The sequence below is a fragment of the Cavia porcellus genome, unplaced genomic scaffold, assembly GCF_034190915.1.
Source record: "Cavia porcellus strain 051 isolate PalLab524CR breed Dunkin Hartley unplaced genomic scaffold, mCavPor4.1 scaffold_7, whole genome shotgun sequence".
Classification (NCBI taxonomy): Eukaryota; Metazoa; Chordata; class Mammalia; order Rodentia; family Caviidae; genus Cavia; species Cavia porcellus.
The window spans coordinates 7,065,137-7,092,128 of NW_026947490.1; the positions used below are offsets into that span (position 1 = coordinate 7,065,137).

General features: G+C 42.0%; 1 protein-coding gene across 8 annotated transcripts in view; it reads left to right on the forward strand.

Annotated features, from left to right (window-relative positions):
• Positions 1-26,992, forward strand: part of Tiam1 (TIAM Rac1 associated GEF 1) — a 359,373-nt gene that overhangs the window by 259,433 nt on the left and 72,948 nt on the right. For all 8 annotated transcript variants that reach the window (XM_063252519.1, XM_063252516.1, XM_063252517.1 and 5 more), the window contains 4 exons: positions 3,022-3,194; positions 17,601-17,825; positions 19,987-20,172; positions 25,082-25,228. In XM_063252519.1, the coding sequence (XP_063108589.1) occupies positions 3,022-3,194; positions 17,601-17,825; positions 19,987-20,172; positions 25,082-25,228 (731 nt within the window). The remainder of the gene's footprint in view (positions 1-3,021; positions 3,195-17,600; positions 17,826-19,986; positions 20,173-25,081; positions 25,229-26,992) is intronic.

A 26,992-nucleotide genomic window follows, 5' to 3' on the forward strand; every position in this document is an offset into this window, starting at 1 on the left:
TAGCGGGTGCCCCTAAGTCCTTAGGCACAGGCTGCTTTCTCTGTGCTTAGTCTGTGGTAAAGTCTGTTCCTCCTTTTATGTTAAAATCTACAGATCATCAGTGTCATTTTACTCATAAAGACTTAGAACTGCATTTCTCAATAGTGGCACCAGTGACATTTTCCAGATAATTCTTTGTTGTAGAGAGCTGTGCTGGGTATTAATAAATACTTAGCAGCTTCCTTTATGTTATTCAGCCTTCTGTCACTATAACAAAGTATCAGAGAGTATCAGTTTATAAATGGGCAAGATTTTCTCTTTCTTTCTTTCTTTCTTTCTTTCTTTCTTTCTTTCTTTCTTTCTTTCTCTTTCTTTCTTTGACAGGGTCTCACTATGTAGTTCAGGCTGGCCTTGGGCTCATTTTGTAGCCCAGGCTGGTCTTGAACTTGCAAATGATTCTCCTGTCTCAGTCTCCCAAGGGCTGGGCAAGGTTTAACTTGGCTCACACTTTTGAAAAATTTCAGCCCATGGTTAGTTGGCTCTGTTGGTTTGTGGAAACACATCATGGTGGGAGTGTGTGGTCCAACATGAGTGCTTATTTCATGCTAGGAGCAAAAAAGGGGAGGAAGAAGACAGAACAAGGGTCCTATTCTCCCCTTCGAGACCACACCCTCTATCTGAGCTCCTGCTGGGCTCACCTCTAAAGGGTCACCATCTTCTAATAGCAGCAGCCCCAGTGATCTAGCCTGCCACACCTGGGCTTTGGGGAGACATTTAGGTCTCAACTACAGTGCCTGTCCTCACCCACTGCATGCCACTAGCACCTCTCCCTTAGTTGGGACAACTAAAATTGTCTGCAGACAGTTCATATTGCTGTACCATGAGAACCTTTGATTAGGGGAAAATAATGACTTCTTTCCATTTTTGTTTTCTTCTGTTTAATTGCTGCTACTATGAAGCATGGCAAAGGGAGATACAGATGATTTTGTTCTTTGATGTAAATGTTCTTGAAAAACCTTGAAGTTTATAATGAAATGTTCCTGAAAAACCTTCAAACTCATAAGAGTAGGCCAGGCATGATGACACACTCCTATGATCCCAGTACTTGGGAGACTGAAACAGGAGGATTGTGGATTTGGGGCCAGCCTGGGCTGTCTTGTGGGTTCAAGGCCAGCCCTAGATTATTTAGTGAGACACTGTCTCAATCCCCCTTCAACCCCTAGTTGCAGGGATTATGTTAAAAACAGACTCAAGGCAGAATATCAGTGTGTATTTATATGTAAGTTATTTTTAAACCCAAACTTACAAAAGAACCCCGTGCAAACTTTACTAAAAATTTACAAGTGTCGTAAAGTTTTGTCTTTTAAAAATGCATTTGCAGAGGATATCCTCCTTTCAAAACAAAGTGAATATAAGTTGAATGGGTAGAAAATAACTGAGATTCCTGAATTATGGAGACAGGGACAGTGAGTACCTTGTCGAAAGGTTTAGGAGCACAGCCCCTTGAGGAGTTCTCCGCAAAGCTCTTGACTAAGCTGTGCCAACAGGAGAAAAATGGGAAATGAGAAATATACCAGGGTGCTCCGTTCAGCTGTGTTAGGGATGTTGCATTTAGCGAGTGTTACATGGTAACTTGGAAGTATGACCAGCGAGGGGACATGGCTTTTGAGCACTGTGACCTTTCTGTTGAGCTGCATCATTCTATAGTACTTTCTGCCACTGAGTTATTTTTCTTTCTCGACTTCTGTTTTAACTAAATAGATTGTACTTTCAGGGGCTTTGTAATCCATGGAAACTGTGGTACTGGGTTGCAGTAAAGAAGATGCTGAGTAGCTTATATTGAAGTTGAGGAAGAAGAATAGAGTGATACTCAGACTTCCCAAGTCAGTTTTGATTGGTGTTCAAGTAGTCATTGCTATGAAAGTGAGTTTATAGTTACTAGGAAACATTGCTAGTGTCCCATTAGTTTCACAGTGTAATGAAGTATTAAGATTCTGGCTTCCCCTAGACCTGCTATATGGGTCATACATTTCCTCTTTCAGAAGAAACCAGGATGTGGTTTATTTCTAAGGGGAAAAAAGAACTGTACAGATAAAATCTGAGACCAAAAATATATCATTTCTTGTTCTGCACACACCTGAAGACTGTGTCATATGTTGTTTTCACCAAGGGTGTGGTCCACAAACTCTGTCCATTCTCCAAAGTTCCTTGGTTACACATCTTTGTGAGACGTAGTGGGAAGGGACTGCAAAGTCACAGTGTGACCACAGCCTTACACGACGCTGAGCATCTGAACCCTGGTCTCGTAGAACCCATGGAACCATGTTTGGACTCACTGCCAAGCAAACCAGATGCAAGACCTGGTCCATCTGTGTGAAGATAAGCATCCCACACAGAATACTTTATAACAAAGCATCCTCACATAGAAAGTAAGGATCCTAAAGAACTTGAGGGCATGCATAAAGGAATGCATTTTCCTCTCACTGGGATAAAACATCCAACATCAGCAATTTAAAGAGTTTTATTTTAGACTTTTTTTTTTTTTTTTCAGAAGGTCTCATCCAGTCAGCTGGCTTTAAGTCAGAAATGGTGTGGTGCCAAGACACGGAAGGAGAAAGCTTTACCCCATGGCAGATGGGAAGCAGAGGGAGCGCGTGGGTGGGGGACATACCACACCCTTCCAAGTGACCCACCTCCGGCCAGGCCATACCTCTTCGCAGGGTGTTCAGCTGTAAACGCAGCAATGGATCAATGCAGTGATGAGTATCAGCCCCCTTGAGAAGCCCCTCTCTGAACACTTAGAACTTTGGGGTGACATTTGGGATCTAAACAATAATAGACCGCTTTGCTAATTTAGAACCTGTGATTTCAGAGCTTTCCCTTTCTGGGCAAATCCAAGAGTTTAGGGCAGACGTGACCCCATTGTCCGTATTTCCGGCGCCCTATGTGCTTTCCCTTCCGGCCAGTTATTATTGGCAAAGTCCCAGATGCTCATTGGTGCAGGTGAAGTGGTGAACGCTGAGCCCTATTCTGTCTCCGCAGGATGCACGCTCTTCTTCTATGAGAGCGATGGCAGGTCTGGGATTGACCACAACAGCATCCCCAAGCATGCCGTGTGGGTGGAGAACAGCATTGTGCAGGCCGTGCCTGAGCACCCCAAGAAGGACTTCGTCTTCTGCCTCAGCAATTCACTGGGCGATGCCTTCCTCTTTCAGGTTTGTTGGGCGCTTCGTTTGTAGGGTGTTTCTAACCTTTGAATGAGACAGCAGCCCCTCTTGTTTTAGTACCCTGCCTTTTTGTTGTTGTTGTTGTTTTTTCATATGAATGGTGGGATTTATCTATTGCTCATTAGAGACCCCAAAATAGTGAACAACAAAATAAACATCTGGAATAAACACCAGGAAGGAGAGACCTCTCCCAGAGGGCTTCAGGGTGGGAGCCCCAGTGGAGTTGTGAGTTGGATGTGAAAAAATGACTCTGTTTGCTGTGGGTGGAAGGATTTCTTAGTGTAGTTTCACTTCTATTTGTGTAGCACTTTAGAAAGGGATCACGAGGTCCTTAATTTAGACATGTCTTGAGCTGTCAAAAATTTTTTATCATAGTATGTTCCCTTCTAATATTAATCACAAAGTAAAATAAGAACATCCCAGAAATTACTGACTGTCCCTACATGGTTACTTCTTTTCATCTCATTAGAACTTTTTACCTAGAATTTTTAAAGTTTGACTAGTAATTGATTTAAAAAAATACTTCCTTGCTTCAGGGAAACTGACAGCAAATGTTTTGAACTTGATCAGTTGTACTGTATCCTGCAAGAACTTCTTGTGGTTTTAGTTAGGAAGGCTTTTTTCATTTATTCCATTAATGAATTAGTTCCTTTCACCTTTATTCCATGCTCTGTATTCCATGCACACACTCTGTTTTCTTAAGAATGCCTTTTGACATAGTTTGTACTTTAAAAAATATTCACATAATAATAGGGGGACAAGGCCATGCAGTGAATATTAGGGAAGAAAAAGAATATGAATGGACAGCGAAAACTTTCTGTGCAAGAAAAGAGTCAAAACAAACATAGGGAAGAGAAATTGTTTATTGTGGCTTTGGCCACAACTGCTTGGGTAATTTGGTATAAACTGGTAATTTTGTTTGTTTAAACATGAGCACCTGCTTTTTAAAATTTGTGAGTAGAACATACACAAAAAAGAGGGCCTAAAACACAGACTAACTGTTCAGGGAGCTGTCCTGAAGTAAATATGGAACCATCACCCATGGAAATTTCAGGCACGGTGTAAGAACCTTCCACCCACCAGTACACACATTTGTCTATTCACTGAATAGAATGAACATGACTTTCATCATCCAAGTTAGGACATTATTTTTCTGGGCATGACTTAATTTCTTCTGCTTTTTGAAGGATATTTTGGCTGGCTACAGTATTTTTAATTTGATAGTCTTACTCATTTCTTTAAATATGCCATCCCATTGTTTTCCAGCCACCATCGTTGCAATGAGAAATTAGTTGTTAATCATATTAGGAGCCTGTTTATATATGAATTGTTTTGCTGCTTTGAAGGTTTTGTTTTGTCTCTACATAGCTGGATTATGTTGGATAGAGGAATGAATCTGAATTTATTCTACTTGCTTCTTTGCCTGCTGCTTTTTTTTTATTTAGAGAAAGATAAAACGGAATAGAAAATGGGCAGAAATAGTACATACTTTTAAAGAAAAGAAATAAACAGTGATAAATCACTAGTTGATGTATACATATTGTCCGCCCACAAATAATTGTTCAAGATACAAAAGTGGAACATATAAATGAAAATTCAACCAGGAGACTGCAAACCATTCTGTTCAACTATCCAACAAAAACTAAGTAATATGCGTATCAGTCCTATACACTTAGACATGTACGCATTTATCCATATCTTCATTTATGTTGAGAGCTAACAAAATTCATTAGATTAAAATCTTTCTGAACAAAGATTAATAATATTGCTGGATTTCACATCATAACACTCCAGTATCAGCACTGGGTACTGCAGTGCCCCTGTCTTTCCTTCAAAGTATTTATTCATTTCATCATGTGTCATAAGATCAGTTCTCATAAACTGTTTATAGGTTTTATGCAAGCATGAGTCTTAACATGTATTTCTATCCTTTCTATATTAGAAGGAGAAACAGACCAAAGCAGGACAGAGCTAAACATATTTCTATAGACATATAAAACTAAAAAGACATATAAAACTGCTGTGTAAGGAGTTCTACCATGGTTACTGTGCTGTTTCTTGTTATCATCAACCAAATTGGTTGTACCATCAGATAAAGTATAATTGAATATATCACTACTTAACAGAATTAACAGAAATACAACTTTGTAGGTAGTGTAGAGCTACAAAAACAGGTAGTAATCAAATCAGAATGGATATCGTAGTGAATCATTGTCATTTTCAGTATAGTTGTCTATACTTCTCAATTGATAACAGCAACCTAACAGTTTTGAATAAAGTCTGTCAATAATAAGCAGTATTCAAACAAGTCAGATTTAACAAAGATCAGTCATGGTGCCTTTTGCTTCTTGAATGTGTAGGTTTGTGTGTGTGTGTGTGTGTGTGTGTGGTGAGATGTCACTCTTCTATTTTAGTTCTTTAGACATAATGTCTTTTATTTTATTTTTTGAAATTATTTATTTATTTTGGTGTCATGACTTGAACTCAGGACCTTGTGCTTGCCAGGCAGGCGCTGTGCCACTGAGCTATATCCTCAGCCCAACATGATGTCTTTCAGTTCTCTGAATATATCCAAAATAGTTGACTTAAAGTCTTTATCTGGCATGCTCCAAATCTGGGTCAACACCCAAGGAACTGTCCGTAGGGACTGTTTCTATCGATGTATCATTTCCTGTGTATAAACTGTCCTTTACCGTTTCTTTGTATGTCTCATGCTTTTCTGTAGAAATTGCACATTTTAAGTACTAGAAAGTGGTGACTTACATAGTGACTGCTTTCTTTGTGGGATTGCTTCACGTCCATGACACATTTTAACGCTTTGTGTGCTCCTTTCCTCCTCTCTTATCTCTTGATTTCCTTCCCATTTTCAGATCTATCTTAAAAGTGTGTTTTGCTGTAGAGAAACTTTATTTTGGTGCCCTGTTATTCCTCAAGTTTTCCCTAACAGGTCATACTTTATGTATCCTATTTTTAGAATGTGCATGATCCAAGGTCATGAAAATAATCCTTTTGTGTACCTTACAAATTGTTGGTTTCCTTGCTTTTGTAAAGAACTGACTTTTTGGAGGTCTTAATTCCCCCATTGAAGCTGATGGCATTTACAAGGAACTTTAGAGACGTGACACTCTGAATATTCATGCCTGGATAACAGGTACAAGCTGAGACAGTCACAAGCCAACTGGCACATGTGGCAGCCTTCCTTCCCATGGGTACTTTCGGCTTGTTTTAGGTTGGAGGAACCATGAGCAATACTGCTGTGAGCAGTCTTGTACCTACTCTCAGGGTACGTTTGTCCACATTTCTGCTGGGTGTGTGCCTGGGAATTGCATTACTGGATCAGAGTCTAGGCACATGTTCAGGTTTACTAAATGATTGTCAAACCATTTCCAAAACGATTAAAATAATTTATACTTCTTTCAGCAGCCTAGGAGAATTCTACTTGTTCCATATCCCTGACAGCAGTTAGTATTATCAGGTCTTGTTTTTTCCTTCCAAGCTTTTAGTGTGATATTCTGCAGATTTACTTGTGTTAGTATCGTTAACTTTGGTGAAGTACTTTTCTCCATTGAGTCATGATTAATGGTGGTTCTTTACATATTTTTATATCCTCTCATTATATTCATTGCAAGTTTCTTTTTTCAGTCTGTGCTCTCTTGTGTGTGGTGAAACTTTTATTTTAGTGATGTCTTACTTCTCAAGTATTCCCTAGTAGATCCTTTATGTATTTTAAAATGCGCATGGTCCAAGACCATGACAATATTCTTCTGTGTACCTTGTAACCTGTTGTTTTTCTGCATTTGGCCCAGCTTCGCATCCATGAATTGAAAATTTTGCAAACAAGGACAGACCTGTCTACTTGAGCAGCAGCAGCGCTGTGGTGGCCTCAGCAGCTGCTCTGTGCTCTCCCTCGCTGCATGCCACCACCGTGAAAGTGTCCCACAGTGTGACTCACGTTGATTCTCAGAACTGTGGTGACTTAGATTGTGTATCCACATTTTACCATAGTGATGTGGATTATGTACCCCACTTGGTGACCCTGAGGTTTACAAAGACAGGACAAATGGTGAGTCACACAGTTACAGTATGTCAGGATTGGGTTGAATCCTCTCCTTTCCCAAGCTGTCCTTCTGTCTGAGATATTCTTTATCTTGCTAGTGTTGCTGTTGATTCTGGGAAGGATGTGGACAAGAATCAGAGGGTATAACTAAAAAGCGACCGATTTTTTTCTCATCTTTTAAAGTAAACCACTAGTTGGAAATATTTCCAAATAAAAATCTGATTTTGGCCATTTTTTGCAAAATTTGCAACCTGTAGTGAGGAGGCCAAAAACATACAGGTCATATGATTATTTGACCCCACCCCCACCCCTTTACTCACCTCCGGTAGGAATTCCTTTTCAAAGGACTTTCAGGGCTATAAAATTGCTCGTAAGAATCTAAATATCCAATAGGTCACATTGTGTAGAACTCTTTTGTGGCGACATAAGACCTTATTCAAGGAAACCTCTATGTCTTCTCGTTATGGGAAATTTTTGTGCTACTTATGTGGGATAAAGCACAAAATAACCTTTTCAGAGGAAATTACTGCTGTTTGGGATCCATGAAGGCATGTTCTGCCTTCTACTTATTGTAATCCACATAACTCTAGAGGGGCCGAATTTGAAAGAAACCTGTGTGTGTAGGGGGTGAGGTTAAAGAAGAGAGATCAACCGTGTTATGGAAATAATTTGTAGGTTATTTCAGCCCCGGGGCTCAATTCAGCGTGCAGTTTTCAGAGCCTGTGTGCTGCCGGTTTGATGCTGTTGTTCAGATACCCACAGATTTGTCCCTGGAAAGGAGGAGGTTCATGTTCCCAGCAGAAGTAGAAAAGGGGTTTTGTATGTAGGCTGGGGGTGGGAATCAGCCTGAACGTTGGAGCAACGCATGGAGAACAAGTTTTATGCTGTCTGGGGAGAGTGGAGCTGTAGCTCCTGCACTGAAACCAAAGAATTCATTCCCCCAACTTGGAACCAGAGAGACAGCACCCACCTTCCTACAAAGTACAATTTCCTGCTGGGCCTTCTTGCATCCTTTACTGGACGATGTCACTGTTCCACAAAGCTCGGTGACTTCCAGGGAACTATATCCTGGTATTAGGTTTTAATTCTGCATCAAATGCCCTGGGAGCACAGCCGTGAGACCGGATAAGAAAGATGCCTGATTGAGTGGAAAACCAGATGCAGTCCTGCATCTAAAGGAGTATAAAAAGTATTATCTCTAAGAGCGGAGTTTCTTTCCTTCCGCAGACATTGTCCCTATCGTTTAGAAAGTCACTTGTACTAGTTAGTGTATTTGGTGCATTAAAAAAAAAGAGAGACTCAGGCAGTTGTGAGTTGGATTCCTGGCACCGATAAAAAGGAAAAAGACAAAAAAAAAAAAAAAAAAAGAGAGACTCATTAAAAAAAAGTAGGAGTTGTACATTCAATGTGATACTACAGTTCAATTTCTGATAGATAGCATATGTCCAATAAATGTTAGTAACAACATTTTAGTAACAAAAAGGGATTAATTTCTTGGTGCTCTTCTTAAGTAATTATCTTTGCAGAAAGTGAGCTTAGCTTCGCCATGAATTGTCTCAGATTTTGAGTTTTATTGGGGCTCTGAAATCTGTCAGACTTGAGGAAAGACCTTTGGAGATTGCAAAGATGAGGGCAGCCATGTTAGGGGGGCACCTGGAAGTCATCTTTCACAAAATGGCATCAGTGGAGTTGGTAGAAAACACTTTGCAGGATATTCGGCGTCTGGACTTGCATAGCCTGAAGTCCAGCCTTCCTCGCAGGATGGGCAGCATTGCTGCAAGACCTTGGCCAGCAAGTTAAGTTAGCTTTTCTGCTGGCCACTTCTTCCATTCCTGAGGAGCTCACAGTTTCTTAACCGTCTGCTAAATTAGTCAGCCTTAAGTGCCATCAAGTTCTTCGTTAGGTTGAGATAATATGTTCTTTCTGGTCACCCCTGCTATTTCCCCTTATTTTCATACTAACCCCCAGAGTCTAGTGAGTCTCCTGTTTATCTTTCCAGAAACCTTTTGAATGCTCAGAAGGAGCTTTTATTTACTTCTGGCCATATCTCCCCTTTGGAATCCCCTCCCTGAGGCTTCTGAGTCATCTTCCTGCAGTGGTCCTGTGCTCTGTCCTCAGTGTGGTCAGCCTTGGGCATCCTGCAGTGGGGCTCTTGATGTACTGATTGTGTCTACAACACTTGTGGCCATTCCTTTATCAGAAGCCACATCATTCCGTTGACTCATACTGAACTTGTGGTAGTCTAAACCCCCACATCGACTCTTACCCAACAAGGAATTCCCAATCTTATTTTAAAGTATTTTTTTTTCCCCTCTCCAAACTCCACATGTAGGACTTGCATGTATTTTTTGAAAGATTAGCCTGTGATCCCAGCACTTGGGAGGCTGAGGCAGGAGGATTGTTGCGAGTTTGAGGCCAGCCTGAGCTACAAAGTGAGCTCAAAGCCAGCCTGAACAGTGTAGCGAGACCCTATCTCAAAAAGAAATGTTAATCTTGTGGATTTAGTCTTTCTGATGAATCTCTTGAAAAGGTCTTGAATCCCAATGTGATCTTGCTTGTTGTTTATATCCCTTCTGACTTAACATTTTCTGTAGCTATGATAAGTTGACTGTGAGGTCTTCCTTCTCCTTGTAGATTTGTGTGTTGACCTCCTCTTCAGTTAAGTCCTGCTTTCCCAATACCATGGATTAAACTTGAGAAATATTTAACTTTGATTTTGCATGGAGCAGTTATGCAGCAGGGTCAGCCCTAGGATGTGTAGAGCACCACACATTTGTAGGCAAATATTTGTTTCCTGGGCCCTTATCTATATAAAGAATGGAGTCATCTGAAATGGGCTTATCAGCACCACTTTAGTAGTCTGTCTCATTCAGTTTTGTGCAAGGAATACCACTCAGCCTAGTAGGGAAGTGACTCTCTACAGAGTTGTATCCTTACGCTTAGAATATGTCATTGACATCACATGTGGAATACAGGATCAGAGAGTTTCTCCCAAATAGGAGAAATGGTAGAGAACCTCTACTGAAATTAATCCTTTCTGGGCACCAGAGGAAGGCTATCTTTGCTCATTTTCTATTGCTGTAACAGAATATTGAAGCTGGATAACTTACATAGAAGAGAGGTTTGTTTTCTCTCCTGGTTTGGGTGGCTGTGAAATCCAAGGGCATCTGACCCGTGTTTGGTAAAGGCTTCAGGTTGATTCAGTTAATGAAAACTAAACTTCAACATGAGTGTCCATGGGAAAAACCTACATTCAGACTTCAGCAGGGATATTGAAAATCACAAAGAAAGCAGTCCAAACTGTTGGGCCTCCTGAGGCACAGGGCCTGGGCAGAACCCCACTTGTCTTCTTTTTAACAAAATACTTATGGGCCATATGTTGATGCTGTCTATATAAAGTGAATACACAGGACTAGAAATCAGTTGTATTGTCTGATTCTATATACTGGGGATTTCCCCACATGTGTTAAAATCACAATGCAGAAGGATAGTAGTAAGCTTTTCATTACTATAACAGCATACTCGAGGCAGCATACTTAGGAAGAAAAGGTTTAGAGTATTTGGCTCGTGACTTTGGAGGTTCAAGTCCAGTTGCTTTAAGTCTCTGGCTAGCATAGCACATCATAGCGGAAGAACATGTCTCTTGCTCTGCTTATGAAGCAGAAAACAGAGCAAGAAAGGAGGGTGGGCAGGGTCCCAGAGTCCCAGCAGGTGCCACTTCATTAAGGGCCACTCACTAGGTCTTGTCACCTAAAGGTCTGTTGCCCTTCTCCAAAGCACTACCCACAGGGTGACGCCTTTTACCCGTGGATCTTCTGGGGAGATTACTGATACTCAAACCATGGCAAGAGTTCTACTTGTGGTGAGCTGGGTATTGCTGTGCAATTTGTATTTTGTTAGCTCTTATGCAAAGAAGATGTTCCTGAGTGTACCTGGCTTCCTTTTTACCTAACTTTAATTTTGTATTAAATCAGTATGCATGCACACTTTGAAAGAGGTTTAGTGAAATTCTCTCTCTCTTCTGTTCCCCCATTAGCTTCAGATCCCCACAAATAACTGTACTGAGCTGTTATAGCTGGTTGTTTTCGTTTCTTCGCTTGTGCTCTTGCCTTCATTTCTTATTAATATAAGAATATAATATTCTTATAAATAGCTTACACTGCTATTTAAAAGACTTTAGACAGGCCAGGGATGTAGCTAAGCAACCCAGTGCCTGCCTGGTAAGGACAAGGTTGTGAGTTTGATCCCTGGTACAAGGAAAAAAAAAAGGAGTTTAGACGTTAACAGTACTGGTCCTGCGTTATTTGTGCTTTTGCTTCCCATGGTTTTAGTGCCCGTGTTGCAATATAAAATGGAAGATTTCACAAATAATCCATACGATATAAATATGCGGTTTATAATACGTGGTTGTAATTATCCTAGTTTACCTGTACTTATTACTGTTAATCTTGTACTGCGTACAGTTTATAAGTTAAACTTTATTTTTGGTATGAATGCATAAGAAAAAAGATGTCTTAAGTAAGAGTCAGTGTGATCTCTGGTTTTAGGCATCCGCGGGGGTCTCAGATCATATCTTGTGCAGAGATATGGGAATGACTGTAATGACTTTTTAAATGAGAGATGAATATTTGGCTGTATTAAATACAAGTTCTTCTTTTTTCATTTTCCTGTGGGGTTAAATCAGTAGTCCGTTTCACTGTGTAATTGTGACGATACACGTATTTTTAGCTCCTCCGTGAAGCAGTATGTCACGATTTTCTTTCTTTTCTGGAGCAGTTTCTTGTTTGTTTGTGTTTTTCTGCAGTTAATCATTGTGTTCTCCTTTTTCTTTTTCTTCATCTATTTCCTGGCTCAGCTTGTTTATTTCCTGGTGATGCTATTTTCTGAATCTGCAATGTGTTAAGCTGTTTCCCTTGAAACTGGTCCCTGGCCCTGTGTCCCCTGCTCCCATATGGCTGGGGGTGGCCTGTAGACCTCCCGCGTAGCAGTCACCTGGAATCTCCTGACCACCCTTCTTAGATTTCTGGGTCTCAAGTCTTAGTTTTTTTTTTTTTTTTTTTTACCACAAACTCTTGTTTTCATGACAATAACATTGCAATCACTTCGTAAAAATTGATACTGTCTTCATTCTTTTATTTGAATAATGTTGTTCAGCTATTTTCTGTTCACATTCTTATTTCTGTTTTGCTTATGTCTGCTATTTGGTTTTCATTTTCGAAGGACTCAGGATGATTTCCTTATCAGTGCTTTTTTGATCCTTTATGGCAGTTTGTCTTTTTTTGGATTTTAAACCATGGTTATATTATTTTGTAATTCTTGAAAGCCTTCCTGTCCCTTCCCCTGGGTAGCTCTTTTTTGTGGGGGAGGGGAACCTCATTAAGTCCTCTTTCCAAATAGGAAAAATGATCTCTTAGGCATAGTGGTGCATGCTTGGTAATGCCAGGACTCTAGGAAAGGGAGACAGATTGAGAATTCATGACCAGCCTGGCCAGTTTAGCAATTTAGTGGAACATTGTCTTAAAAAAAAAAAAAAAAAAAAAAAAAAAAAAAAAGGACTGAGACTGTAACTCAGTGTGAAGGCCCTGGATTCAATCCCCAGGACCACAGAAATGGAACGGGGATGGGGGTGGGGGAGATCATTTAATGAAAAATTGAATAAACACAACTCATAAGGACCCAGCAAGAAAAAAAGTCTTTGGACAATTCCTCTGGGAACATCATTTCCATCGAACCTCTTAAAAATGAGTAAATGTATTCACTCTTTTTTTTTTTGTTATTCTTTTAAAATGAAAACAAAATGTTTGCAATTATTTCTGTGCCTCTGTAAACTCAAATTTCCCCAACTTTTAGTTTCTCAGCTCTCTAGTTCTAGTTCTAGTTCTAGTTCTAGTTCTAGTTCTAGTATTTCTCCTGTTTAAAATAAATCTCCCCTTTCTAGCCACTCACACAAATCAATGGTTTCATTGATTATGTGAGATCACTCAGGGTCCACCACAAGTTGGTAATTGAAGCTAGAAGTATTTAAATGCACGATGAACCCTGAGTGTCACCAGAACTTCATGCTCAAAGGAGCCCTTATGCAAAATGCAATTTTTTGCTGATTATGTTCTTGTGTTGGCAAGAACTTGGCTTTTTCCCCTCACTGAACTTCAAACAGTATTTATAGCATCCCCAGCAGGCAAAGGAAGACTCACAAAACCCAGCTCACTACCTGTCCTCTGTCATTTGGATGATGGAAGGTGATGAGTGGTATGGATGTCACCAGGGTACCATTGGGTACCTCTTTTCTTCCTTTGTAACACTGGATCCCAATCAAGGGATTTTTCTCAAACCTGGTGCCCTGAGCTAAACTTGCTCGGTTTAAAGAAAGCGTATGAAAGATTGGGGGCTTGAACAACTCTCTCTAGGTGTGAGAGGGCCCCAAACGCAGCACCCCAAGTTGGTTGGTAACTCTGATCAAGCTCTGAACTGTTTTCGCTGGAGACCTCTCATGAGATGTGTCAAGGCTTCCCCCTGCTCAATTGGCTGTTGGTTTTCCTTCCCTCTCCCCCACGGCCAGTTCTACTGCAAAGGACAAACTTTGCTGAAAACCTCATTTAGGGAATTGTGCTTCTTAGAAATTGATTTGTCTTAATGATAGAGAATGGCAGGAACCACTGTTTTATTTAGACAGGACCGCAGGAACACACACGCCTTCTAATGGCATTGCCTACAGTCACTGACGGGTTTTAGGAGAGTTTGGAGGGTTGAGATACGCTCCACGCTTAAAAGGGCTGGTGGTTAAATTTTTCATGAAGCTGTCACCACTCATTTCTGTATGGTGTATGATTCTCCAGCTTTTGAGGGCTGGTCTTTTCTTTATTAAGTGTTTAATTTCTAGGACTCTTTCTGAAGTAGTTGTGCAATGCAGAACACACAATTTACTGTCTCCACCGAGCTTAAGTGCACAGTTTGGTGTCACTGGTATTAATGGGTACGCTTGCATTAGTCAGCATCTATCTACAGAACTCTCCTTCATCTTGCAAAGCTAGACCTCTGAACCCCGATCCACAGTGCTCCATTCATTTTGCCCCAGCCCCTGGTAACATCCTTTTCCTTTCTTCTAAAGAAAGAAGTTCCCTGAAGTATTTCCTTAGTCCATAAAATAGGGATGGAAGTTGGGCAGTGAAGGGGTCACCAAGGTGGAGATGGGGAGGCTGATTTTGGGGAAATAGACTGGAAGCCTGCCGGGCACTGAGAGCCAGGGGTGGGCGCAGGAGACATGCCCTGTCCTTGGTGATGCAGGCTGGCTCCGCAGTGGTGACACCCGGAGGCCAAACATCGTCCTTTTATACTGGGTAAAGTCTATAAACGCTCTTCATTTCCCCTGAGCTCTGCCTACAAAGCAAAAGCACAGATGGAGTCAAGGAATCAGCAGTTTATCAAAGTTTGCCGGGCACTTTGGAGGACAAAGAAACGATGCCAAAAGAATCATGCCTTTTTTTTTTTTAACCTTGTTTGTAATCCTTTAGGGAAAATTTGTAATGAAAAAATAGAATATGAAGTATAATATTTTTAGGCTAGGTCTAAAACATTATATTTGAATATTAGGGTAATGTATTATGGAAGGGTTGTTTTGAGGAAACTTTCTATTAAAGTATGAGATATACACAGAAAAGTGCACATGGTGATGGTGTTTGGCCAACTGAACACACCCAGGTCAGGCACTTTCATCACCAGCTCTTTGATCAAGACCCAGAAAACCCACTTTGCATCTTTCTATTCTCCCCCATCAATATTTCCACCAAACAGCTGTTGTCCCGGCATCTGACAGTGTGGATTTGTTTTTGCCTGTGTTTGTATTTTATATAAATACAAACCTATACCACACATGGGATTTAGTCTAAAGTGTTATGAATATTTTTAAAAAAACTTACTACAGTAAAAGATTGTCATGAATCTTCCTTAAAATACTCTCCCTCACTTAGAGCATACTTGTCCCATATTCTTGCCACTTTCTGAAGCACTTCCTCTTTAGTGAGTGTTGTTGGTTGCAGTGTCCTGGCTATCCTAATGTCTTGAATAGATTTAAAATACTTACTTTCATGGTCATTTTGACTTTGAGGAAGAAGTCACCTGGTCTGGTGAATAAGGTGGATAAGGACACACTGCAGTGTTTTTATTTGTTAGAAATTACTGTAAGTGTTTTAAATCAATTCACAACATTGAGGAAGCCATGAAAAGACTTCAGAAAAGAGGCTTCCCAGAACTGTTCCAGAAAGTGGCCAGAATGATGGCTTCAGTGTGTTTGAAGTGAGGATGAGTATGGGGGGAGCAGTTCATGGTAATGCGTCTTTCACTGTGATAATTTCTTTGTTTTTAATTTGAATATTCGCTGTGTTGCCTGATCACTCCTCATAGCTACTCTTGAATGGTACGCTCCTTTCCTGCTCCTAATGCTGCTATATGTAGGAATAGGGGCTGCTTTCTCACTGCAATATTGTATCCTGTTGAGTGATTCTGCCACATAGTTCGCTGTTCTTCTGCTGGGCATCTAGAGAATTCCCAGTTTTGCGCATTGCAGATTATGGCAGTGTGCCCATTCAGTTACGTTGATTCTGATGAGAGTTTGTTGAGTATGTATCCTGAGTGTGTTCATTGGGTCCCAGCTATGCATGTATTCAACGTTAGTAGGCTGTGCCTAGCAGCTTTGCAAAGCAGTGAACCTGTTTACGGTCAGAAACCAACAGTACCTAAGAGTGCTGGTTGCTCCAAATATTTGCCAGTACTGAAAGTTTTGAGTTGTTTTTCTTTTTTAAAAAATAATCCTTATTTGATTGTTTTTTCCATTGGAGGTGGTTCTCTCCCTAATAGCAAAGGCAGTGAAAAACAATCCCACCTAACAAAATGCTTGCTCATGCTGAAGCATTCCAAAGATCAAGACAGTGTGTGTTGTCCTGGACAGGAGTAAGCTTGGTGGTTTGACGTTATGTTGGGAGATCTTGAACTCTCACATGCTTTTCTTGTGTAATGTCTGAGCCATATGTAGAAAAAAATGTTCCAGATAATGACCTTTACAGAGGAACAAATATTCTAAAAATTCAAATAAATTCAAGAGTGAAAGAGGGTTCTCATGTATAGATGTGTGTTACCTTTTCTCCCCCAAACTCCTTAGCCTCCCAGAGTTAACCATGAATTGCACTGTCTTTATCCTCTGTCCTCTACACAGTCCTCGAAAAGTGATTTGGTATGCTTTGTCCCCTGACTCTTCTGCTGCCTCTTTATGAGAATGTCCAGATGATTGAAATTGTCTTTATGCACCAGCGGATACTCTTTTTATAAAAGTAACAACTGCTGAATTGTTTAGGTTTATCCAGTGTGAGGTCTTTATTGGCTGACACCATCGTTAATATTTGATGCTGTTTCTTTGATAGAAACGAAGCTCCTGAGATTGAGAAATAACACAGGTAACTATAGTGGTCCCTCGATTAAAATTTTAGCTGCCAGCCAACATGGAATAATGTGTTGTGGGGCTGTGTGAGCAGAACTGTGTCCACAAGCCCTCATTCCAGGGCAATATGTAAAAGAAAAAGAAATCAAGACTTTTGTGCATGGAAACATAACAGTAGTTTTAAGTGCTGTCTAGGCTGAATAGGCCTTTTTTGGTTAGGTGAGCTAACTTCTGAGCCTTTATTAAACTTCCTAGATTCAAGGAAATCCCTGCAAAAGTCTGTCTCCACTCAGTAACTGAGTTCCCAAGATTCATTAATAGCAAGTTACTGCACGTGCTGATCCTTTTAGAGGATCTTTGACTTGTACCAGCCTCATCTACAGGTCACCTGTCTGTTGGTGGCTGTCACCCAACATCATCTTTGCCATTCTAATAGGCCGTTCAGTCCTAGCCCGAGGAGCACAGCAGGAGAACTGCTGCTCAGGGATACTGCCAGGAGGGTCCCCAAAGGCAGTATCACCATGGATTGTTCTGCACTTCCCCCATCCCTAGTTTTGTCATTGCTGATTAACACTAGCATAGGACGTTTGGATAGGCATTGCAGTTCCGGGCAGTAATGTCCCTCTGTCCCCAGCCACACCATGTGATTGACCATGCCTCCTTGGAAACTGCATTTTACTTCACCACAGCCGTGTTGGCTGTAAACCCAGCTGTCCGTGTAGACATAAAAGATACACAAGTGAGTCCTGCTAAGGACGCTGGGTGAAGGGAGGCAGGGATCTGATGTGAGACTTCTGGATTCCTCAAAAGAAGGAGGTCAGGCGAGCCTTACCCAGAGTGTCTTTGCTGGAAGTGCCCTGCTTGTTTCTAAGCCGCGGCCTTTTCTTCTTCCACCTCCCGTGTGCAGACCACCAGCCAGACTGAGCTGGAGAACTGGATCACCGCCATTCACTCTGCCTGTGCAGCTGCCGTTGCGAGACACCACCACAAAGAGGACACGCTCCGGCTCCTGAGGTCGGAGATCAAAAAGCTGGAACAGAAGATCGACATGGATGAAAAGATGAAGAAAATGGGCGAAATGCAGCTGTCCTCCGTCACCGACTCAAAGAAGAAGAAAACTATATTAGACCAGGTAATCGGGCTTCTATGTTTAGACCCCAGCAAACTTGTTAGGGCTTCACATGATTTTTTTTTTATGTCATCTGTTATCTCCCCATCAACCTGTCAGCCAGGCTGCTCAATTTTTTATTGTGACTGTCAGGTTCCTTCACCCTTTGTTCACAGTTGATTGTTAGGAGCTAAAGAGAACAAGATAACATTGAGTGGAAGACAGAAGTCTAATAGGAGCCTTCCTGCTTCCACCAATGGGGCGCTATTCTGGGGATCTGCGTAATTAGGAAGTCTGCAGTTTTGTTCCCCAGATGTGGCTGCCCAGATCTCCTCCAGGACATTTGTGATTGGAGAGCACAGTTGACCCGAGCTCAGCTCTGCGGGGATTCATTCGTGACTCCAGCAAATTTAAAAGGCTAAATTTAGGAAAGGTGAAGTGTGGTTTTTAAAAATATACATGGCCATCCCTTAGCTATCCATGTGGGGTTGGTTCCAGACCCCCATGGATACCAAGTCAAAGGCTGCTTATATAAAATCTCTTATGTAAAACAGTGTCGTGTTTGCATGTGACCTACACATCTTCCCATGTACTTGAAATCTTGATACTACTTTAATTGTCTCATACAATGTAAATATTATGTAGAAAATTTTTTAGCAAAATGTTTAGAGGATAATGAGAAAAATGTCTGTACATGTTGAATGTAGATGCAATACTTTGGTTTTTACTAGCTTTCTCTCTCTCTCTCTCTCTCTCTCTCTCTCTCTCTCTCTCTCTCCCTCCCTCCCTCTCTCCTTCCTTCCCTCCCTCCTTCCCTCCCTCCCTTCCTTCCTTCCTTCCTTCCTTCCTTCCTTCCTTCCTTGGCACTGGGGATTGAACTCATGATCTCAGGCTTGCAAGGCAGAATCTTATGGCACTGAGCTAAAAATCCCTGGCCCTAGTGTTCATTTATTTTAAAGTCACCTGATAATTGCTTTAAAGTTTTGTTCTAATGCTTATGAAGTAATTGTGTAGAGAAATGACATTTAAATAATTGAAGGGCTAATGACATGGGCCACTGTGACCTTTGACCTCTTCTCCCCCTCCCCCCACCCCATGACGGTATGCTATATTGTTTTAGGCAAAATTCACACAATTTAAAACCATTTTGAAGTGATCAGTTCAGTAGGAATCAGTACCTTCACAATGCCCTTCATCCTTCACCTTCTCCCAGTTCCAAGATATTTCCATCTACCACCAGAAGAAATCCTGTAGCTGCTAAGTGTTTGCTTCCAGGCCCCCGGCATTCTGTCTTTACAGATTTGCCTGTGTGAGTTACTTCCTATGGATGGCATTGCATGGTCTGTGCCTTTTGTGTTTGGCTCCTTTCACTTAGCATTTTGAAGCGCATGTTAGTGCGTACTTCATGCCTGTTTTTTGACTGGCGTTATTACTTTTTGCATACAAACCGCAATGTATTTGTCCATCTGTCCACTGATGGGGCGTTTGAGCTTTTGACTGTTTGAGTAACCATGCTGGGAACATGAGTGTATGGCAGTGCTGTACTTCAGTCCGGGTTAAAAGGTAGAGTTTGAGCATTAGTCACTAACTGTACCGTTATTAATGCCGTGGAGCCTTCACTCCGTCCCAGGCCCTGGGCCTATTTTTGCGTTACCTTACTTAATCATCACATCAGCCGGCAGGTGTTGCTTTCCTTCTAATAAGGGAATGGGATATCATGGAGACGCGCTGTGTTTAGAACTCTGTTCCAGGGTCTGGATCTCTCCCATCTTTTGTTTTCCCTGTGAGCCATCTGGTGTTGTGCTCCTCATCTCTCCTGTGAAGTTCCTGATCTGTTTGCTTTCAGTTCTCGCCACTTTCCTTCTCTTTATACAGAGCTTCCTGTTAGGGAGCCATGCCTATTCTCTGGTACTGCAAACCCTACCTAGATCTCAGCTGCAGGGTCGCCCCACCTTCCCATGTGACTCCTACACCCGTGGAGCACAGTCACTGGTCACATGCTTTCTGTTTTTATACTGAATTTGTGGCTACAGGAGTTTGCAGAAAAGGTGCACATAGCTAAGAAACTTAGAGTACCTATGGTTTACTTTACATTGTAACAGAGATTTGTAAGGTTTGTGCAGGGTAAAGTCATTAACGTTTATTTTCTTTTTCTCCCCTTTTCTCATATTTTTGATTACTGTAGATCTTTGTCTGGGAGCAAAATCTCGAACAGTTCCAAATGGACCTATTCCGGTTCCGCTGTTACTTAGCCAGTCTCCAGGGTGGGGAGTTGCCAAACCCCAAAAGGCTGCTTGCTTTTGCAAGCCGACCAACGAAAGTGGCGATGGGCCGCCTTGGAATCTTTTCTGTGTCATCGTTTCATGCCCTGGTGAGTAGAAGCTAATGAATGTTTGAAAAATATTCATGCTGATGCTTAATTCTGAACAGGACTTGCCAGCAGTCTCTGAAGTATTTTCCTAGTTTGCTGCTGTGGGTGGATTTCTGAAATGCCCTTCCTTTACAGTGGATTCAGATTTTCCCTTGAATCTGTTTAGAAACTTGTTACTTAGGCACTTCCTGATGGGGCCTAAATTGTGGTGCAAAGAGAATGAAACAGTCACTGTCTTTTTTGTTGCCCGAGATTGAACCCAGAGCCTTATGCAGGCTACACAAGTGTTCCACTTCTGAGCCACACCTCCGGGCCCTGGCATGTAGGCTTACTAGATGTTTGCCATATTGTTTATTGATAGCTCTTGTTATCTGCAGGCAGCGTTACCTTTTGAACTCAATATATTCTATTTTATTATTATTTTTTCTTGTATTTTTGAGGCAGAGTTTCACTATGCAGTTCATGCTGGCCTTGAACTCACTTTGTAGTCCAGGCTGGCCTTGAATTCATGGTAATCCTCCTGCCTCAGCCTCCCGAGTGCTGGTATTATACGTGTGCACTACAATGCCCAGCTCACATTTAAAAAAATTTAATCTTGTAGAAATAGTGAATGGGAGTCTTTCTGTCGTGCATAAAAGCAGCATTCTCATCCTCTCTTTCTCTTCTCTCTCTGTCTCTCTGTCTCTGTCTCTGTCTCTTTCTCTCGCAAACACACATTGTAAAAACAGATCTCTTTGGAGATTTCTTTATTTATCACTTATTTATCATTATCTTTATTTATTTATCATTGTTTTGTAGTCACAAATACGTGAGGAAGACAAAGAATTCTCACAATGTAGCAGCTAAACGCATATATGGCTGGAGGAGGGGCATTTTCCTTTGACCTTTGGGGCATGGTACATATGGTTGTGTTGTATGTTCGTGATCTGTAATTTCATGTACTTGCTAAATTGCGAACAGCTTTATGTACTCTTGATTCCTTCCTGCTGAAAGAAATCACATGCTTTTAGCCCATCCAAGTCGACACCCACTTAAAATGTACTACTGCACCTTAGCACATTTGCTACAGAATTAAATGTTAAGTCTCAGTTTCCAGGAACCGCACTGGAAGACTCGCCTGGGCCTCTCTTGTCTTACCATGTCAGCTGTAGCCTCCATTGAATTCAGAGCTGTAATTCAGTCAGAGGCGTTTGTGTTCTTTATAAATAGGTTAGCGCCATCGTTCAGATAATTAGGGGTAGATTTACATTTTTAAAGAAGTCTTAAACCAATTTCTGGAGTTATTAAAACTGGCATCCTGATTTGTTCTGCTAATTACAGCTCTGCTCTTGGCCTGCCTGCCTACCACCTCTCTGTGTAGCTATTATGTCTTTATTTTTTAGTAATGGTGGTTCAAAGTGCTGGGATGAATAAGTCTTAAAAAACAGTTTTCAATTAATGGCATTATCTAGGTCTGTTTCTTTGAGGTTGTGTTTTTTCCTCCCAAAAGATTGGGATAGAAATTACTTACTTTCTTGTCCGAATGTCCTGGTCAGGGGGCCTTAAGAGGGCTCATCCAGAGGAAAGCTTAACTCCAGCATCCCCCAGCTCCTCCTTTTACTTTGGCTTGGTACAATTTGGAGAAAATACTTGAACTTTCTACCTGAAACTTCCATACCTATTATTTTCTTCCCAGCCATTGGTGTTCAGCTTTCCGAGGCAGGCAAGTAAAGGCCGCTGCTTTATTATTCCTAGTTTATCTCCAGTCCGTCTCATTTCCCCCGCTGCAGTGTCTGTGATGCGTGTGGACCCTCCTTTGGGTGGCCGGCCATTGAGCCACTGGCCGTCCGTATGCTATGCATGTGTTCTGCCCTTTAAGTACAATCCCAACCCCTGGTCAGCGATTCTAGAAAAGCACACTTAATTCCATATGTCCACCTTTCCTTTCTTTTGTTCTTTTTCTTGCTAGCTGCTTCAGTGATGTGTCCCTGCCAACTGATCTTTTGCCTGAAGGATTTCATTTGAGACACAGCAAGCTAGGCAACCTTTTTGGGTATCTGTTCCTATTTTCTGTTTTAGCTTCTGTGGAACATCCAGGGTAGGGAATTTTATAGTCTGGCTCATAGAGCACTTTGTCTTCCCCCCTTCTTCCCTTGTCATTTGACCCCAAGTATTTTTTTCCCCCCTTTGGATTTGAAACACTCTTCAATTTAGCCTTTGTTCAGATTTTTCGGTCCTTTTCAGGGGGCAGTAGGAGGAGGAGGTGTGAGGGTAACGGGCCAGGGGAGGGGTTGGAGCAACAATGGAGGCCCCATTCAGCAGGAGAGCTTCCAGCAATGCTGAGTGACTTGGCAGCAATTAACTGAAGGGTCCCCGCTGTACTCTTTGGAAGAAGGTTATCATTGTTCTTGTTTGCACAGATGAGCTGAATGATAGAGTCATCAGGTGTGGGCCACAAAGGCCAGCATTGTCCGGGTAGAGATCATTGAGAAACTCTTGAGCTCCGGTCCAGCAGTTCTTCTTGCCAGCCTTCTCTTTTCTACATCCCTTTGCTCATTTGGAGTCATTATTGTCTTGGGGATAGTGGTGACTCTTGCAGTTTACAAGGCCTCAGCAATTGGGAATAGCTGCTATAGCAACCTTAAATACAGTGTTTATTCAGCAGACTAAACTAACCAGTCAGCTGGTCACTGAGAGTATTTGTGGGTGTGTGAGTCTCTCTCATGCTTCCCCCCCCCTCCCCCCGCTAAAATTGTAAACTTGAGAGTTACTTTTTAGGTCTCAGGTTATTATCTCTAGGTTACTTATGATACCTAATATAGTGTGAATGCTATGCAAATAGTTGTTGTATTGTTTAGGGATTAATGATGAAGAAAAGTCTATGCATATTCAAGAGAGATGATATTTTTTATTTGGGATAGTTACAATCCGAGGTTGGTTTGATCCCTGGATATACAGGGCTGACTGCATGGCTGCTGTGTGTGTGTGTATGTGTGAATCTACTTATGACTGGATTTACCTGTTTATAAATAGATACATGGACAAGAGTTCAAATAGGCATCTTCTTTAGGATTTTGAAATGTCACATTATTTATTCAGTATTTACATAGTCATGGAATCTTGTATGTATGTATGTGTGCGTGTGAGTCCTTTCCAATTTAATTTAGTTTAATCCTTTTACAACTTTCATTTACCTTTAATTTAGAAAGTAGTGGACATACAGAAAAGTTTGTATGGATTTAATGGTGCCTTTTGTTTCGTGACTTTTGTTCCCCAAAACACCTGGAGAATAGTCATAAAAGATCTTTCTCATAAAAACTCCCAAAGTGTGTGGGCGACCAGTTTTTATAAGCTGAATTTTTTTTTTAAGAGTAGGAAAATGTATTGGGGAAAAGGACTGGGAAATAGCAGTGGGGAACAGGAGTAGCTCCTGAGATACAGGAGGGGTCCCAAAAGGGTTGCCCTGATTTTTTAAAAAATGCACTAAGCTGAGAAAATGCAAGACTTCCCAGCTCCTTTATCTCGCTGTTTTCATCAGGGACCAGAGCTTCTCCCTCACACCTGTCAGAGAAGCTGTTTTGATCCCTGTCTTTAGAATGCATGGAGGTCCCTGCCCTACAGCCACAGGGCTTCTGCCAGGCTTGCCCTGTCGGTACTGGAGACCCAGAGGGGTGTGTTGTGAGCCAGCATGCCCGCTTTGGGGAGGCCTCGTGTGTTACCCAACACTGCCTCATCCCCAGCTGCCAGTTGGCGTCTGTCACACAGGGAGTTGCCTGCGTGGGAACCTATGACAGTAGGTTCCAGGACATTCACCTCCAGCAACAAATTGCCAGTAGGGGAGTTTCAAGTCTGACTGGCTAGACCTCCCACCACTCCCTTTATTGAAAGGCGAGCCCGTGGGTGGCCTGTGGAGGCCTCTTGATTCAGTTCCTGGGACTTACAACCTGTGGGGGAAAGTTCAAGCCAAATGCCCTGCCTATGAGGACTCAGGGGGTGCTCAGAGGTTCTGTTTGAGCACTTACTGCAGTGACAGCTTTAAATTTGGGGTGTCCCCTTCTGAAATGTTTCTCTGGGTTGCAGCTGCTTTGCAGATATCTCAACAGAGGTAGCTTTAAAAAAAATACAAGTTACTTCCTGTTTACCCGAACATAGGACGTGAAAGTTATGTATATCGGGGAAGTGGCTTTTCCTTCTTTGGAGACACAGGTTGCTCTGCTGGACACTATGTCCTGTGATGGGAGGAGGAGCCCTGGGGGTAACAGGAAGCCTCCTTCTCCTGAGGGCAGTTCCTGGAAGGTGCAAGTAGTTTTCCTCCTTACACCCCAGGGATCAAAATCATTATGGACCCCACTGCAAGACAGCAAAGGAACTTGTTCAATTAAATATTTGCCTAGTAAAGAACATGGCTGTATATATATATCCTAGGATAACTAAAAAGGAGAGATTGGTGATTTTAGTTTTAATAGGGAATCACAGGAACCAAAATCTGCTATTTTCCCATTCTTTTCACTGATCTTCAGCCTGAGTCTTCATCACCATATAGAAATAGCTCTGCAGAATCGCGAGAACTCCACAGCTCATCAACCTTGATGTTGTGGTTCAAGCCTGAGACAGGAAAGATAGCTAATTCTTGGGAACATAGCATCTGTATTTTATTACTACTTATGTGTATTTTTAGTGATGATTTCATGTAGAGACTGAGTTTGCCAGCCTTTCGTTTCCACCTTGAATCCATGATAGGCCGCGAAGTTTGAATACCTCTGAGGCATACTTCAGGCTGGGTTCTATGTGGGCTGGGACAACAGAGGGTTTTTTGAACGGTGGGACTGAGTAGGGACCTCAAGGATGCCCAAGCATTAGTCAGGTGGGTTCCAGAGCTCCCTTCCACTGGTCCTGACGGTTTGTTACTGCTGGTTCCTGTCATCCGCAGGTGGCAGCACGGACTGGTGAAACTGGAGTGAGGAGGCGTACTCAGGCTATGTCCAGATCTGCAAGCAAGCGAAGGAGCAGGTTTTCTTCACTTTGGGGTCTGGACACCACCTCCAAAAAGAAGCAAGGACGCCCAAGCATCAATCAGGTAGGTTTCAGAGCGGACCAAAAGGAGCTGTGTGTGGACTGCTTCCATGGTTACCCAGTGGAGAGCGTGTGTGTGTGTGTGTGTGTGTGTGTGTGTGTGTGTGTGTGTGTTCCTTTATTGACACTGTTATTTTTAAGTCAGCTAATTGACACAGAGCAGCTAGTCATGCTAGACCCTTTTAATAGATAATGCACACCCGTAACACTGAACTCTGCTATTAGTCTATCATCAACCCCCAGTCTCCCCACCTGCATCCTTTCCAAGCCCTGGGTAATTATAGACCTATTGAAAGTGCACAATTCACCCTGAGCCTTCAAGGCAGAGTGGGACTCCATGATGAGGCCTCTCGGGCCCTAAGCTCTGAGCCTCCTGAAGCTACTTCTGGCACTAGAGCAAAGGCAGTCTGCAGGGACTCTGATTGTGTCTTTGCCCTTGGCTTTCTGGGGCTGGCATTAAATAGACAGTCCCTCTGCCTCTGAGAAGGGGAGCTACAGTCTGCTGGCACTACTTCCTGCTTTGGCCATGTCTGCTGAGGCATAAGGGCTGCAAGGGGATCCCAGAACATCCTGAATGGACAACCTAGGCTGGTGCGGTGTGGGATGTGATAACTAGGCTGTAGCCCTGTTCTTCCGCATCGATTCTCCTTCATTATGAGCGAAGACTGCTTTCCTGATGTTACTCCTGGGAAACTCACTCTCTGTTGTTACTGTCATCTTTTCCTTTGACTCTGAGAACTGAGTATCCCTGGAAGTTTCCATTTCAGGGGCGAAAGGAACATGAGCATTTATATAGTCTGTTTGGAAGAAGGGAAAGGCCAGATCGTGAGCACAATGGCTGGACGGCCAGGCAGTGAGCATTCTAGAAGTCGTGACCAGGGTGGCTGGTGAGAGCTGCTCATGCCCCATGATTGTGCAAAATGAGGAAAGACTGACTGACTTACAGAAAGAAGCCTCTCAGTTTGCGCTGAGAATTCCAGCTATTCGTTTCCTAAAGAAATAACGTTTAAAAAGAGATCAGTCCTGGACACCTATGTGTTGAATTCCTCACCTAACGTGCTCATCGTTTTAATGTGGGATTTTTTGGTGGTGTTACAGAACCTGCAGTAGCCACCAGATGAACAGGGGATAAAGGGCATGAGACTGAGCAGCTTTGCAGTTTGCTCTGTGCTCTTGGGGGAGGTGGGACGTAGAGTTTGCTACTCTGGGGTTTGCGCTGTGTAAATATGGGAAGAAGCATGTATTTGGCGGGTTGTCAGTGTGTGCTCAGAGCAGCCACTTAAAGATTTGCGGGTTCTCTACTCAGCCTGCGGGAGGACAGTAGCAGCGAGCGTCTGTCCCTTCTAACGGTTCCTCCTTTTCGGTTCCATCAAAACGCTTGATTTGGGTGATTCTGCTGTCAGCACCAGCTTATGCTGCAAACCTGTTTTTGATATCTGTGCCTAAATTTAAATGAAATCTAGAGAATCTTTCATGTCCTTTTGGAAAAGAAAAAATGAATCACAGAACATTGTAATATATAAATATTTGTTTCTTAAACTAAGAGTTCTGAAAAATCTTCTTGCCCAGCCCTAAACAGACTGATGTAAATTTGTTCATTAATTCAGTACTCTGAAATGGACAAAAATTGTCTGTGAATACTTCATCTACTTTGATGAAAAAGCCTTTTTTTAAAAAAAAATTTTATATTATTGTAGTAGTACGTGCTCAGTTTAGAATCAGTAAATAAAATTCCTTATGTCCATGTGTTTGGGCATTGATTAGCTAC